A 16576-nucleotide genomic window follows, 5' to 3' on the forward strand; every position below is an offset into this window, starting at 1 on the left:
GAGAAAAGATATGAAAAGTTAGCCGCAAGCTCAGTTTGAATTTGTAGACAGTACAATTGAAGTAAAGACACATTCCGATTAAAAAATACATCCACTTTTGCCACAACAACAAAACCATTAACATATGCCTGAACAAAAATTACACACAATTACAGCCTGCTAGATCCCAGTATACTGCCCTACCATTTGATGTAGACCGGCAGCAACTGACAAGTGTTACCGTTGCTCTATCCTGGTGAGTCCATTTCGTTATATTTCTTTGATGTATTTATTACTTTTGCCCTTGAGCTTGAAAGTACAAGGAATTTGCAGGAATGCTCTATATTTAAGTACTTAATGAGAAATTCTGAGGATTTTTTATTACTTTTACTCCTATTTTTATCCTCCAAGAACACGGTTAAAGTGGAAAACCGAGAGCCTGAAAGTAAAAAGAACTTCAGGAATCACAATTTCAAGTGAAATGAGGTTAGCATTCCTAAGCGTGTTAGCATATTATCAACAAATGATCAGAATTTTTATTTTATGGAGTGGATCTTCTTTGGCTACAGAAGTCTGTGCACACATATATATTGCAGCTTCTCATCGATTCCCAGTCCCATACATTCTTTTTAAACTTACAATGCTATACATTCAAACTTAACATTAAATTAAAAATAAATAAATATCGAAACTTTTCTAAGTTCCTTAAGTTTGAAAACCAATTTCATTCTACCGAATACGCTATTATAATTAATATAATTACCCTGCACTAAGAATACTTCTCCACCACCAGCGATAATCTTCTGTTGCAAGCTGGAAATAGGTCAAAGCTACTGACACACAAGCTGTTACGCTGAGAAGGATGACGAACATGACTCCTAACACTCCATACAACGTGTACTGTTCTCTGCCCCATAAAGTAGCAAAGATGTAGTACAGTTCTACTGATATGGCACTGTAACAGAAAAATATCACATATGACTACCATGTATAATTACAGCATATAGTCACTGCTATAAGCGCTTTCCAGCTCTCAATTAAAGTTGTCGAAATAAGTGTTCACGAAAAAAGGAAGGATAAATCTGCTCTTGGTTTCCCGTGTGCGTTTTACTTTTTGATACTAACATTTCCAAAAATTTAATTTTGTTTCCATTTCCGAAAGTGATATGAAACTGTGATTACACAGGAAAACAACGAGTTGGTGGAATAAATTTATAATTCTCCAACCTAAATAAAGGAGAGGGCCCAAAATTTATCAGCAAAGGGGATATATTTAGAACTTCCAGAAAATGTTCCGAAAAAGTAATCGTAATTAATACTGATGATAGTTCGAAGAAATTCGTTTTATTCTTCCAGGTTACTTGAGGTTTCAAAATCAGAATTTTATATAAAGTGACTAACAAAATAATAACTGTCACTTCTACAAAACTTGTGTTACCTAACTGAACGATCAAATACAGTAAAACTTATGTTGCCCACAATTGGTTCCACTAGAAAGTGGCCCACTTACAGAAAATCCTAACGGGACCCAGCCGCACACTTCAAGATTATCCCTCGCATTATACCAAAATAAGAAGGGATCTACTGGAATACAGACCATACTCCCGAGGCACTGCTGCACCTGTAATTATTTGATACGTACAATTTGGTCATATATACGCGGAACAGCCTCTGTATTTCTAATAACACTATGATATATGGAACACACTATGATATAACTCACCTACGAGTTTCTTCCAATATTTCGAGAGCTACCCACGAACTACATATATTTTTAATAGTTATATGTAGTAAGATAATAGGAGTAGCCTATAATTTTATTTAGAACGACTAGTGATCACATATACTGATTAAATATTGGTAATTATTTAAAAAAAAAACAAAAAACTGTTAGTACAAAAATAATGTAAAGACCTTATTGTGAAAAAGGAAGTCTGTGTTTGTCCCTGAGAAGGAGTGCCAGAGGTAGCATTCAAAATATTGGAAGAAAAAATTGACTGAGAAAGATCAGTAGGTGAATAATTTGTTTTATCAGGTCAGCTGATCCAAATATTAAGTAATAATCGAAATAAAAAATCGGAAAGCAATCTAAAGGTATGATTTATAGTGATCTATCAGAAATTACATTTTGAAGTCACAGAGATAATAACTGCATGTGAAATGATCGTTTACAGTACATATGAGTAATTGTTTTCAGTGTTTCATTCAGTATCTTTCCCAAGTTCAATAAAGCTTCTTTCTGTTAAATGCTTACATAATGTAGTTAAAAGTAATTAATTATCTTACAAAGCATAACTTCAAAGCATTCCCACGTTTTGAAGATCTTTCTGTATAAGAAATCTATAGTCACATAATATAAAATGCAAAGTTTACTATGTCGTAAGTAGAAAATATTTAAAACTTTTTCAATGTTCATATGAAAGTAACGTTAGACATCACAATTTATGCATGGTTTCTTAAATAGACACAAACTAATATTAACACGCTCTCGATTAATACATATGTATTAGTATTGAACTAGAGTCATACTGAGGTTTCTTGAGATCTACTTACCTAAAGGGTAAGAAACCTCCTATCAAGCAATGAGCAACCCAAGACTTATAGCATGGAACTGCAGGAATCTCTCTTGCTATATTTTTTGTTCTACATGGAGCCTCAAAATCATGAGACAGGTTACGACCGAATATGCCTCCAAGAATAGTCAGAGGATATCCAACTGAAAGGAAAAGATACAATTTGCTTTTATGACTGTTTTATCTCGAATTTAAAAATGACTACGTTACAAAAAAAAATCTAAATCTTTGAATTTAGCATTCTTTTCTGGACCACACGCCAAACAAAACAAACAAACAAACAAAACTGGAGTACGAAACATCTCACGACTAAATTGAGATAAAGGATTTTTTTTTTTTTTTTTCAATTGAGATTTTTAATTTTAAAACACTAACACTCTAGGAAAAAAGCTGTAGAAAAGAGTATAAAGGTGGGAATATTTCTAGATATTGCATTTATGAGTTCCATTACAAGGAACTTAAAAACGATCAATGAAAGATATAGCACAAATGAATAAAATCAGTAGCAGATTTAATTAAGTATTTCTTCTAAAGCAAATTAACGTATGATATTTGTATCGGCACATAAAAGGAATACTACTGGTAAGTAGATACAACATCATGTATTCCGTGTGCGAAGTAAGAAGTAATAATTGCCATTACGAGAGTTTTAAGAAGACATACTTACAATTTTAAATTAAGAAACAGTAACGAAAATGTCAATACGACAACTACTTCTTAATATGGTGCTTGATACTTTCATAACACATAACCATATTGAATATTTGTCACATATACACGAAACTTACACAAAATTCATGAACTATTGGATTGATGCGACTGAAATGGTTGAATGACATGTCACTTTCAAAGCCCTAAAAATGAAAACTCTAATATCTGGTTAGTCAAAGAAGTCTCCGGTAGCTGTCACACACTTTTGCTACAGCTCACCAACGAATTCACGACGGAAGAAATTTGAAGCCTGCGATGCAAAGAAATACTTAACCTCACGTTTCACCGCCAGTCTTAGAAACTTCTTCCCTACAAGAACCGATGGAGATGTCGGAAGAGGTGATAGTCGGTGGAAGAGACGTCAGGAAAATACGAAGAGTGAAGAAGGGTTTCATATTACAACTGACGGAAAGTCTGCACAGTACATTAAGCAACCTGTGGGTTTGCATTGTCATACGACATTAGGACATTGCTGGCCATTGCTAGATGCTTGCAGACAAGTTTCCGCTGCATTTCATGGAGTTCAGCACTACACTATCTGCAATAATGGTTTCGTCTCGATGGAGAAAGACATAATGAATTACTCACACCTTGGACTACCAAAACCAGCACCAACACCTTCTGGAGGAGTGGTTTTAGAAAACATTCTGGACGTTGATCACGATAAAACAACTAATCTGACCGTATACGGTTGTCATAGTACATTCATTATTTATCAGAAGTGGCAATTTTATTACGAAACACAAACTACACTTACATACTGATGGTTATCAAACAATGGAACCATCTGTAGTCTGGGACCGCTGTGGCTGTGATAGAGCGTACACTTCTGGTGTGTGGACTCGCTGGTTCGAGCCCAGTCTGGGCCAAGTCGGCTTTGTAGCAAACACATTACGCGTGGTTTTTCTCGTGATTTTCCTGTTTCCATCCACTTTCGTTATTCCACCATTATCATTCATTTCATCATCACCGTCTCCAGTAATCTCGATGCGTACTCATCGAACGATAAAGAAAAAGCATGTAGTTTACAATACGTAACGTAATACTGAGGGTGTGTGGAGCGTCTGTCAGTTAACGGCGTGTTAGATGATCTCTATAGCCGAAGTAGGCGAACAGTGCTGATGCAAAATGGGAAACTGTTTCAAAACGGTCAAACTGAGGGTTCGAAGTTTTAGTTGACTCAAGTGTATGTACGGAGATAAAAGACATAGAAGGCAAAAAGAGAGACAATCTTCATACATCAAAATATGTTGGTCCGCTTTACAACGTCCCGAAATTTTGCTTTTCTAACATCTACTTCCACTTATTTATAAAGTATTTTTACTTACCAAACAGCCATACCATCACAAGAAGGAGAACTGTTGAAAATGGTAATGCTTGAGTAGAATGGTAGCCCCAAGCTACTGAATTCTGAACACTCCAAATTATGACAAACGGAACTGAAACATAGATGTAATAAAAATGAAGCATATTACACTATTTTTGTATATTACATAAACTACCTTCTTATAAAGTGATGATGTTTTAAAATGTATTAATTACATACCAATATGAATGTATCACACTGATATATCTTACATTATTATAAAATTTGACTGTATTAGCGTAATACATTGGAGGTCCAATGTAGACAATTTGTAGAAATTACATGTATTTTTTGTTCTTCTATACGTACTTCAATTCAATTCAAAGTGTATTGTGAAAAAACAGAACCTGCCGCTCTGGTGTAATAGCTAGTGCGTGGGCCATTGCTATACCTGGTTTCGAATTCGATTCCTGCGGAAGCATGGATATTTGAAAGCTTTACGATGAATTGGACTTCATCTTCAACTTTAGATCCACATCTTATATAGCCTGTGCTGAAAAGGGACTTAAACTTCAATAAACAAACAAAACTAAATTAGGTAGAAGCATGATCTTAACTTCACATCAGAAGAAACACATGCAACTTTGTTTTATACGATTATTATACAGGAGTTTATATACAATCAATATATAAGGTAAGTCAGAAAAGTGATGAGATTGGCACTGTGGTGCAAAAATGGCAATATTGCGTCCTTTCCTTCACGCAATAGACTAGGCAGCGTCTCACATACCTCCAGGACGACCTGCAACCTTTGCTGTCAACACACACCTATTCGGGGCGTGTTTTCTAAACCTGTGTTGCAACAATGTGTCACGGTGATGGGGAAAAGAATTTGTAACATTAAAAATAAAATTTTGTGAGGTTCGGGAAGCTTTCTCTTTGAAGTAAGTAAAGCACTTTCGCACAAATGAAACGGCACTTTCCAAGGGTCTCTTCATTATTCTCACTCATTTTCCAAAGAGTGTATTTCTTAAATCTGTAGTACATTTCGGTACAGTTTTAAGCCAAGATGGGTGACTCTGATATTTCTCAAACTGTAGTTATTTGTACATGCAAAACTATTCGTGATTTATTTATTTCGTGAATGGCTATGCCATCATGGACCCAACAAGATTACTAGAACGGAGGTCAGGTAAATGTACGTGTGAAGGAAGTGATGGAACATGGCGTTCATCTAGGAATTGCCGGATGTTGCGTGCTACACATGTGGTCGCGCATTGTTCTCTTAAGAAGTGTACCCATTCAGGAATTTAGAAGTTGAACTACAGCAGGCTCCAATAGATCAGCGAGGAACAGTGTTTGTGAATTGCCCGTTAATGCGCATTACCTCGAACGAGCAGGGCACCCCGTATTACAACAACTGGCTCCAGGGTGATACAGCTCTCTAAATCTGTTATCGCGGTACCGCCAGAAACGGATGAAACTATCATAATGCTGCAGAAACAAAACTAGTCAAAGGAGAGGATAACATGAAATTCAACCCGCCAGCGTAAATTCCTATGGTGTGAAATCACAGGGAGCCGCAATAATGGGCGTTGTGGAAAAAATCCCATTGTAGACAGTCGTCTATTTATGTCTATGATATGTAATAGCCATGCATACAAGATATATGTCCTCCAACTCGGTGCTATGACAGGATGTAGCTACAAGTATGTTTACCCTTCTACGAGAGCCACTGATTCCGTACTCGCATCTCTATAATTGCATTCCGTTTAAAATATGTACCAATTTAGCAAAGAAATAACCCACAGTTACGCCAAGTAGAATTCTGCGATGAAAGACGGAAGTCTAATGGTATGGAACCTCGCCGAAGATGAATAATTTAATCTTTAGAGCACATTAATATAAATAAAACACATTTCAACTACGTAACCACAGCTTTCTGTCCTTTCCTTAGTTTCTGATAGCATGATGTGTTGGTCAGCGTACATGATATGCATGAGTTGCGCTGATAGCCATGTCACTCTAATGTTCTAGACATTCTACAAATGTCCGATTGATCAGGTACATTTTTCTTCGTGTTGACATTTTAATGGCCAGCAGCGTGTAAAGCAGTTTGCTGCTTCTATTTCTGCGCTTGTGATATGATTTGAGCACAGTATCAAGTAGTATTGTTGACTGCTTCCGAGTTCAGCATCGTTTTTCACCAACAGGGAGGGCTATATGAAACGTAGACGTGTTGCTAACAAGAGATCCGAAATATGAAAGATCCTACCGGAAACCGAACCCGGGTATTCAGCATCGCCGGCGCGTATATTAAATATATAGTCACAAGGGGGCTCTAAGTAGAATTCTTAATATGCCTTTGGTGATTTCGAAACATGATATTGCCTTCTGAATAACGAAGTTTTTAATATCTGGGTGTATATTTTTTAATTATAAAATAAATCTCAAAAACGTAAATATATATATGGAATGGAGACACTTTTAAAAAGATATTCTAAATATTCAAAGACTTTCTACATATAACTAAATAACATCTACAATGTTTCCACAGTCACAAACAGTTGATGTATGACTGTTATTATCTTCAGTCACATTTGCCGAATAGGTTAATATCCTTAAGCTCTCAGTGATGACGCAACGTTAAATTGCCGCTTGACCATACGGATAAAATGTACCCTTAAGTTACATTTACACCGTATCTTCTTTAAGATGAGAAAATCCCAGTTACGTCATTTCAAACATTGCTCTGTAAAATTTATTAAAACCTACTGATGGCGGAAATATGTGAAGAAGGGGTTGTCACTACCACGTAGGCAGCTCGGCATTTACAGAGAAATCACGTAATTTTAAAGTAATTGAAAACAGTTTTGCATAAAATTAATTCTACTTAATAATTTATTTTCTAGTATTAAGTTATTTATAAATGTACTTCAGGTTTACCGAATGTAACGATCACTATATGATACTGGAGTGAATGTCTATAATTGTTAATGGGAAATGCTTTTGGAAATAGTCACTAGCTGTGAATGGATGTTTTGTATGCTGTGGTTTTCGAATAAGTTGTCTATAATGACAGTTATCGTCTGTTTTTAGCAAGATTCTATTGGTATGGTATTGATAAACTTAACTGCTAGAAGTGTATCAATCTACAGGAGTTCATGTTTGTATTTAGTTTTCTATTACTGAGTATGTACCGTCTGGAAAAGATGTATAAAATATATTCCGACTATACGAGTGCATTTCTATTTAAAGGACATTATTTGCAATAGCTAAACACTAGATTTTACAATATATTCTGTGACCAAGTCGCATTCAAAGGATTCATGCTCCTAAATTTCAAACGGCAGAAGTAAATCTTAGCAAGGAAAGAAGAAAAGGAAGTGAAATGTAGTTATATCTCCTTTATGTCAAGTAATGTAGAAGATCAGATGCGCTGTACTAACATTAATCTGAGCTGGATGAGAGATGACAATGTTTGTTTGGGAATCGAAAAATAGAAGCATAAATTCCTTATCACCATGACAGGGTGACACTTAATTGGTTTGGTTATTCTGTATAGTGGAGCCATTGCTGGAAGTGTGGTGGTAATAGAAATTTTGTATTGCTGAAAGTGTCGTGGATATGTTTCCTGTATCGCCAAATGCATGATGGATGAATCTTGTATTGCTGAAGGCATTGTAAATTGAGATTCTTGGTGGAAGTGTTGCAAGTGTCTTGTATGAGGGTATGCGGAAGAATTTTCCTGACATCCTGGAAGAAGATTTAGGCTACCATTGGTTACGTTAGGCTGCGGTTGCAAATATTATTACTGGTTAGGTTAGGTTAAATACGTAAAATTTTTGTTAGCGGCTTCAGTGCGTATTTGACAAAGCTTATTTTGTAATTCTTCTTTGAAGAAGGGTGAGCTCTTGATGGAAAATTCTTCTGGCAATATTCACTATTCTTGGGTGGATGTTTCATACACTACAGCGTTAGAATAAGTTGTTTATAATATCAGTTACCGTCTGTTTTTAGTAAGATCATTTAGGTATAGTTTATTGGTAAACTGGATATTTTAGAAGTGTATCAATCTACATGATTTCATATTTGTATTTGGCTTTTTATTCTTGAGTATGTACAGATATAGTCCTACTATACGAGTGCATTTCTATTTAATGGACACGATTTGCAATAGCTAAGCACTAGCTTTTGCAATATAGTCAAAAACATTTTCACAGCCCACCTACAGAAACAAGATATTCACGTTATCTATTACCTAAATTTTGCCTTTACATCGTCTCTGACTTTTCGACTTATCTGCTTAAGACAATGTCATTTTTCGGACGGAATTTTGTCCTTCACTTCTTGCTTTAACAAGTATGTCAAATGTGACAATTCTTACTCACTCCAGCATTAAGTTTACTATACATGCAGTGAGGATGTTGAACAATCTAGCAATTACGAGTATTTATTGTTTGATACTTAATTAAAATTTACAATTAATATGCAACATTTATTGTAGTATATCTTGTAAAAAAGTAAATTCCTTTATTTACTTTTTCCTGATTTTCTACCATTTATCTATTCAAAACCTATGGTGATACATGCAAATCATATTTTCCCATTCTTTATTGTAGTTTATTATGTATCAAAAAAAAAAAAAAAAAAAAAAAAAAAATTAGTATCTATCACAAAATTGTACTTCAGTAACATTAATATCATGCTGATAATTTCCGAAAATCAAAATTTCCAGAACAAGCTCTAAATTCCCCGAATAAGTGTCCTCTTGCCAGTGATGACCTTATATACAGTTTGACTTATCAAAACTAACTTACCAGAGAACAAACAAGACACCATATTGACATTCTTAACCCATTTATGCCCTCCACCAAGACATTTGTACATGTAGCATGACACAAATCCTGCTACAAATGATGTCAAGGCATATAAGAAACATGCTGCAGAATTTACTGCTCCATGTCGATGAACATTGAAGAGACCAAAAAATGCCATCGCAAGAATACCGCAAGCTATTGCTAAAAACTGAGAACCAACTCCTGCAAAAGAAAATACAATTCTGTTTTATTATAAGTTAAATATGTACCTGTTTACCATTAAACCAATGTTTTTACCATATTTGAAAAATACTTAAATCAACTTAACGTTAGAAATAAAAATAAGCAACAACAAAAACCATATATGGTACCTATATATGAACACACAACCAATTGGTAACCTACGTTAATTTGTACAGCTTATATATTCATACTTCTAGTACCGCTATATGCAATATTTAATTTAGGTTTGCCAAATATTTTTTTTTTTACTTAAGTAGTATATTCTTTTTTTATGTGGTTCAATACTTTTTTTTTCGTAATTGTTAATTTTTTCTATGTATTGGTATTTAAAAAAAAAAGGAACAATGTGTGCACGTGGTTAAGTGCTCGGAGAAGGCTGCAGAGCCTTAACTTCGCCACGTAAAAGAAATCATAAATAAATAAATTAAGAATAATAGCATCTCTATATCTTTTTAAATTTCACCTAGAAAAAAATACGGAAAGATCAAATCGGAGATCACGGTAACTTATTCAGCGATAAAGCGCTCATCTCTGGTACGTGGAATCCTATGTTCGAATCCACCCGCGCTAAATGAGCTTTGTGGTGGGCAAACACCATGCGCACGGGTTTACTAGGAATTTTCCCGTTTCCTCCCACTTTTTTCATTTTAGTATTTCGTTCTTTATTATCAATACCGTCTTCCTTAACTTCGAAGCATAATTGTGGTACGTTAAACTAAAATAAAAAAAGAAGATAAAATCAGTGAAAAGACTGCATAACTGCCTACCGAATATGAATACAAGTACTCAGAGATATGAGGTCGATTCGTAGAGTAGAAATAAATGGTGCTCATATGTTATTGGTTGGGTATTATTGATAATCGGAGGAAGCAAGCAACTTTTTATTTTCCTATCATGTGTCCTCTACTGGTGAGAATTAAATGAAATTCAGAGTCGGACTAAGGATCGAATAAGTTTATAGATTAATGTGCCAGTGCGCTAACCACTATGCTACTCAGTACGCTTTCCTACCAGGCACACATTCTTACTCTTCCGATCGGTATTCAGCCATTCAGTACGAAAACTAAAAGTATGGAAACTGCAGGACAAGTCAGTACGAAAAATAAATAAATAAATAAATAAATAAAAAAGTAAGAACCAAATCAAATACCAAAGCAAGAACTTAAATCGAAATGGGGAAAAAGAAAGATAAACAAGATGATGAAACGAAAGAATACTATACACAACGAGAGAATGCAATGGACAAAATTACTCGAAAATTTATCTGTGAATCTGAAGACAAAAACAAAGCGAAGAAAAAGAAATAAGAAAGTAATACAAAAAAGACGAGGCATGGTCAGAAGTAACTTGAAATCTTGGGAACGAACATACCCTCCAACCTCCTTCCCACAAGAAAGTTCAAACAGCAAAGAACTGAATACTACCCCGAAACAGGGGGGGGGGGGGGAAGTACAGGAGAAAAAAATGAAGTATTTTGAGAACTTCTGCTGAATGTAGAAGCTGACCGTCCGTAATTACTTAATGGACTGGTAGGATGCATACTCAATAATACAAAATTAATCTTGAACTCACTTAATCAGACGTGTATTTGACTTATCCCTATACGTTTCAACGACTGCTTGTCGTCATACTTAGTACTATCTATTAAGGATTTTTTTTTTTTTTTTTTCATATTGCCTTGTGGACTCATATTACCAGTAATATAAATAAATTTAGGGTTACGATTGTTGTAAAGCACCGTACATAGGAATGTTACCGGTAATGAATCTACAAAGCAACATATAAAATTCTTTAGTGGATAGTAACGAGGATCACGACAACCAGTCATTGAAACGTATACAGACAACTTTCAAACACGGGTGCTTACGTGGGTTCAAAATCAATATTGTATTATTGGTTATTTGTATTACGAGAAGTGTGTTATGAATCAGATACATATTTTACTGAGTTGACTAGGTTGATATTGTTGAGTTGAGTTGATTTTGAGTTTAGCGTCCCTTTCAGCAGCGAGACTATATGAGACGTGAACCTACTGATTAACGTGGAATACGAACTACATGAACTCCCACCGAGAATCCAACCCGGGTCTCCCACGCCAAAGGCGCGTACACTAACCGCTTAGCTACGAAAATGTTCTAGGTTGATATTGTGTGGCAACAGTTGTAGATGTAATCAAAGTTATTATGGCTGTGATGCAAATGGTTGCTAGTCCTGGAAATATTTGAGGATTGTATGAAGTTCGTATCCTCTTGCAGAGATGTAATGGTTTATGTATTGAGGCTAATGTGTTTAGTCTTATTGACGGATGAGTGGGAAGCCTAGGAATATGGTTATATATATATATATACAGATGGTGATCAGAAAAATGGAAACACCTGTAGTTGGCAACACGTCAGATGTATGAGTTGGCAGTGGTGTCGTGGCGCCCGCAGCGCCGGACAGCTGGTGGTGGTGTGTTAGGTCGGTCTCCATACTACGTCACGCGCAGTGGAACAGCAGTGTCCAGTGGCTGCAGCAGACGGAGGTAGTGTAAAATGGGAGACCTCTTAGATTTTCAAAGAGGGCAAATTGTTGGTGCGCGGTTATGTGGAGTGAGTGTGACGGCAGTGGTTACTGTGTTAGGTGTGTCGCGTGGGACAGTGTCGAAGGTGATGACGGCCTACACAACAGACGGGAAAACCACATCGGGGAAGCGGAACAGTGGGCGGAAGAAAATCATGAGTGATAGGTCACGCCGGGTATTAAAGCGCATTGTTACGCAGAACCGTCGTGCCACTGCGGAGCAAGTGACGGAGGAACTCAATCAGCACCTCCCCCACCCTGTTTCGACAATCACAGTTCGCCGCGAATTACATGACATGAACTTACGGGGTCGTGTTGCACGGGCCAAACCGCTCATCAGGGACCATAACGCTTTCGCACGCCGCAAATGGTGCCGCGACCATGCAACTTGGACCGTTGAGGACTGGAAACGTGTGATATAGTCGGATGAGTCATCCTTCACCCTATTCCCAACCACGGGCCGTGTTTATGTGTGGAGAACGCCCAAAGAAGCTTATGATCTGCAGTGTCTCCGCCCAACTGTGAAACATGGCGGCGGCTCGGTGATGCTGTGGGCCGCCATATCATGGTTTTCATTGGGTCCTGTGGTCACACTTAGCGGACGAATCACTGCCAACAATTATGTCGCAATTTTAGGAGACCACTTGCATCCTTGGTCCGGATGTTGTTCCTGGACAATGACGCCATCTTCCAGGATGATAATGCACCCATTCACATAGCTGGCGTTGTTGCAGCGTGGTTTGAGGAACATCGGGATGAAGTTCAACACCTCCCCTGGCCCGCCCAATCCCCAGATCTCAACATAATTGAACATCTGTGGTCCGTCTTGGAAACACGACTCCGGCGACGATTTCCACCTCCATCCTCTCTCACAGAACTGGCCGATGCCCTGCACGAGGAATGGTGTAAAATTCTAGTTGCTACCATTCACGACCTCTATGCCTCCATCCCACGTCGCATCAAGGCTGTTCTGAAGGCGAAAGGTGGCCCGACACCATCTTAATCTGGTAAGTTGCAATTTCGTTCAGGTGTTTCCATTTTTCTAATCACCATCTGTATATATATATATATATATATATATATATATATATATATATATATATATATATATATATATATATATATATATATATATATATATATATATAAACTGAAATAAAGTGTTTGTGACAAATAGACAATGTATTGCTCTCGCTTAGGTAGTTTGGTAAGAGTAGTGTGCGACTCATATTATTTGTATGCATACTACAGGGCCTTGGTCATATACTTTTACTCCTCTACGGAATTCTTGCAGCAGCAGTTATATTCATACATCTAATATTTGGCAAGTGGATTTCATGGCATATATTTTAGCCAGCTACCTACTTTGTTCGATCTAGCAATTAACAAACGTGTTAAATAGAAATTCCACACAACAGAATGAAAAGACATCAAACATCAGCACGAAAAGTTACAGACATTAGCTTGACATAAGTAGGAGCACCGAAAAAGGTGGAAACAAGAAAAAAAATGAGACAATAAAACATATAAGGACTATTATATAACAATATTAATGAGACAATATGCCTAATTTTACGGAAGTGATTCCATGATAAAAGCGAAGAGAATATGTGCAAAGAGCAACAGATTGTAGGAACGGAAGATGACTACTAGATTCCATATTCGCAATGAGGCAACTAATTGAAAAATTATGTCCTAAGGTTACACAGTAAACAGCTGTAGTTAAAGCAATCACAGATATATAGAAATAACTTCAGCAGGCTCGAAAAAGAGAAGAAACAAATACGGTGCGTCAAACAATTCTACAAAGACTAACAACGCAAAGTACGCAGGAAAGGCCCAAACTAAATCAACGTTTCGAACTGCAAAGAAATCTAAAACAAGGAAGCGTACTGTTTCCTATACTATTTAACGTATCAAGTTATGAAAGGAAGAGTTAGAAGAATAAACGAGGAAGAAAAATCACATGAATGTTTAGCATCGCAAGGAACATAAATGATCTGAGGAAATGTTGAAAAAGTACAAAGATACAACTACGCGCATGGAACAAATATGTAGAAGAATAAGACTCAGATTAATTTTTTAAAGTTGCCTAGTCTTTTTTTGATTCCTAAAACTTCAGATCTGTAGCGGTTCTGAATTTGGTGAAAAGTACAAATGACAACAATTTCAATTAACTATATTCGGAACTAAAACACATATAATAGGAACTGAAACTGAATTGAAAGCATCTTATGATTAAAATAATATACAGCAAAAAACAGAACTACAATGAGAAGAGAAAAATATAATTGCTATCATGATCAATAAATACAATGATGGTCACTCATATAATTACTTACCTAAAACAGCACAAAATAAGTTCTTGTACGGTGGAAACCGAAATACATCTGCGTGTATTATTTTCCAACCATACTCGTCAGCATCTAAATCCCTGATCTCCTCACTATCCATATTATATCTTGCAAAGTCATTGCGAAGAATTCTTGTCTGAAAAACAATGGAATCACTGTACTATACACTTAAGCAAAACAATCGAATTTTATTCATATTTTGGGCAGATGCTAAAATATGGTATTGAAGTTAAAACTAAACTAATGTATGCTTCAATGTAGATTTCATAGGCACTAGGATGAAGTAGATAGTAACAATGATACATTAACACTAAATAAATTGAGCACTCGATTGACTCAATCTAATTTCAGTTTTACCAAGCAACTTAATGCCAGATTCTTCTATACCTAATGATACTTGGTGAATCCTATTTACAAACGGCAAACATCTTAGTCCGTTACGCTAATTTCTAATAATAAACAGATATGCTAATAAATATCGTTACCTGTACTATCGCTTGCCTGTATGATGCTAATAGATGTCGCTACCATACAGGCAATTTCCCCCACTTAAATATTGTATTGCTTTAATAATTATTTGAAAACAGGACAAAGACCGAAACCATATTTAGATTTGAGCATTCATATTTGTGTATTTCTATAGTAATATAATGTACCAACTTTAGGACAGAAGAATAATATACCAATTTTACAGGAACCAGACAGATTATAGGAAGAGATTAGAAGGAATCAAGAATAAGTAAAGGAGTAAGGCTAGGATGTGAATTTTCACCTCTCCTATTCAACGTTTAACTATATAGAAGAGGTTATGAAAGAATTCTTTGATAAATAAATTAAAAAAAAAAAAAAGCGCAAAAGTAAATGGCCAGGTTTTCAGCACAATAAGTTTTCTGATGACATAGCACTGATAATGGAGAACGAACAAGACTTGCAGTAGGGTTGGCTGGTTTCGTATCTTTATTCACTTTTCTTATTGATATGCAAATTAAGTCGTAGTATTTGTTTAACTTGGACTAATAAAAGTCGTAGTGAACTAACTTGAACTAAATTAGTTTTTCTGTAGTCTGCAGTATTTTAAAATTAGCCATATGTAGTTCTGTATAATGGTTTCACTTGTGCAAGTGATTATCTTTTTGTCCTTTTGAAATGACTCTTGACAATTATATTAACAAGTATGTAAAGATCAGTACAACGTATTTTTTATTAGGAGTCTTTCGTGAGTGAGTCGGCAGACGTATCGCATTTATGGCCAATCAGTCCCAGTTTCGAGTTCAAATAGAGGACAATTTCTTTCGGATGTAAGCCCAGAAGCGATTTGGGTTCCGCTTTAAGCTTATGCAGTGTTCGAAGTGGAAAAAAAAGCAGAGGCGGTATGTTTAATTACGATTTTGACTCAACATACCGGCTATCTAAATGTTGAAGTGCAGTGAGGGTGTATTGCCTAAAAGATTGCATTTCAAATTACATAATGACTGAAAACCATTGGAGAACTCTGTAGTAACGAAGGGGGGGGGGGGGGTTATGGAGAAACTTTGATTCCCCGCCAACAACTTTCTGAAAAAATAAAATAAAAAATTCCCCTTATGTTGTATTATAGAGAATTATACACGAAAATGCTGAATAACAAAATGAAGATATTAATTTCCTGCGGGAAAACTCCCAGTCTCCCACTCGACTGTGGGGGTATTCAAAACCCCCGGGAGGTCCGCCCCTCACAGCAGACAACCCTTAAATCCGCCCATGCTCAAAACACGACATTTATGTGCATTCATGGAAAAGGATACATACATATACGTAAAAAAAAGAAACAATTCAATATGGGACATCAAAATATAAAATAGGTAATTTCTTTGAAGACACCTCATTTTAAAAACAAAAGGCAGGAAAAAGGAACAAAAATGTCGGTGTTGTCAACTTAGAAATCATTTCTACATAAGAAATAAAATATTTTTATCTGCAAAGCTATTCGTCAAGTACTATGTATAAATTTGGATTTATTAAAGGTATTTATCATCTACTTTTTAGTGA

At 36.0% G+C, this 16576-nt stretch overlaps 1 protein-coding gene across 1 annotated transcript in view; it reads right to left on the reverse strand.

Moving 5' to 3' along the window:
• Nucleotides 1-16576, reverse strand: part of LOC145683867 (transmembrane 9 superfamily member 1-like) — an 88397-nt gene that overhangs the window by 18535 nt on the left and 53286 nt on the right. Inside the window, exons 7-11 of the mRNA XM_081755487.1 lie at nt 14537-14684; nt 9390-9611; nt 4592-4702; nt 2533-2695; nt 743-934 (exon numbers count right to left, since the gene is read on the reverse strand). Coding sequence (XP_081611613.1) covers nt 743-934; nt 2533-2695; nt 4592-4702; nt 9390-9611; nt 14537-14684 — 836 coding nt within the window. The remainder of the gene's footprint in view (nt 1-742; nt 935-2532; nt 2696-4591; nt 4703-9389; nt 9612-14536; nt 14685-16576) is intronic.

This window comes from Thermobia domestica, chromosome 4 (genome assembly GCF_964235325.1).
Source record: "Thermobia domestica chromosome 4, izTheDome1.hap1.1, whole genome shotgun sequence".
In the NCBI taxonomy this organism is placed as follows: Eukaryota; Metazoa; Arthropoda; class Insecta; order Zygentoma; family Lepismatidae; genus Thermobia; species Thermobia domestica.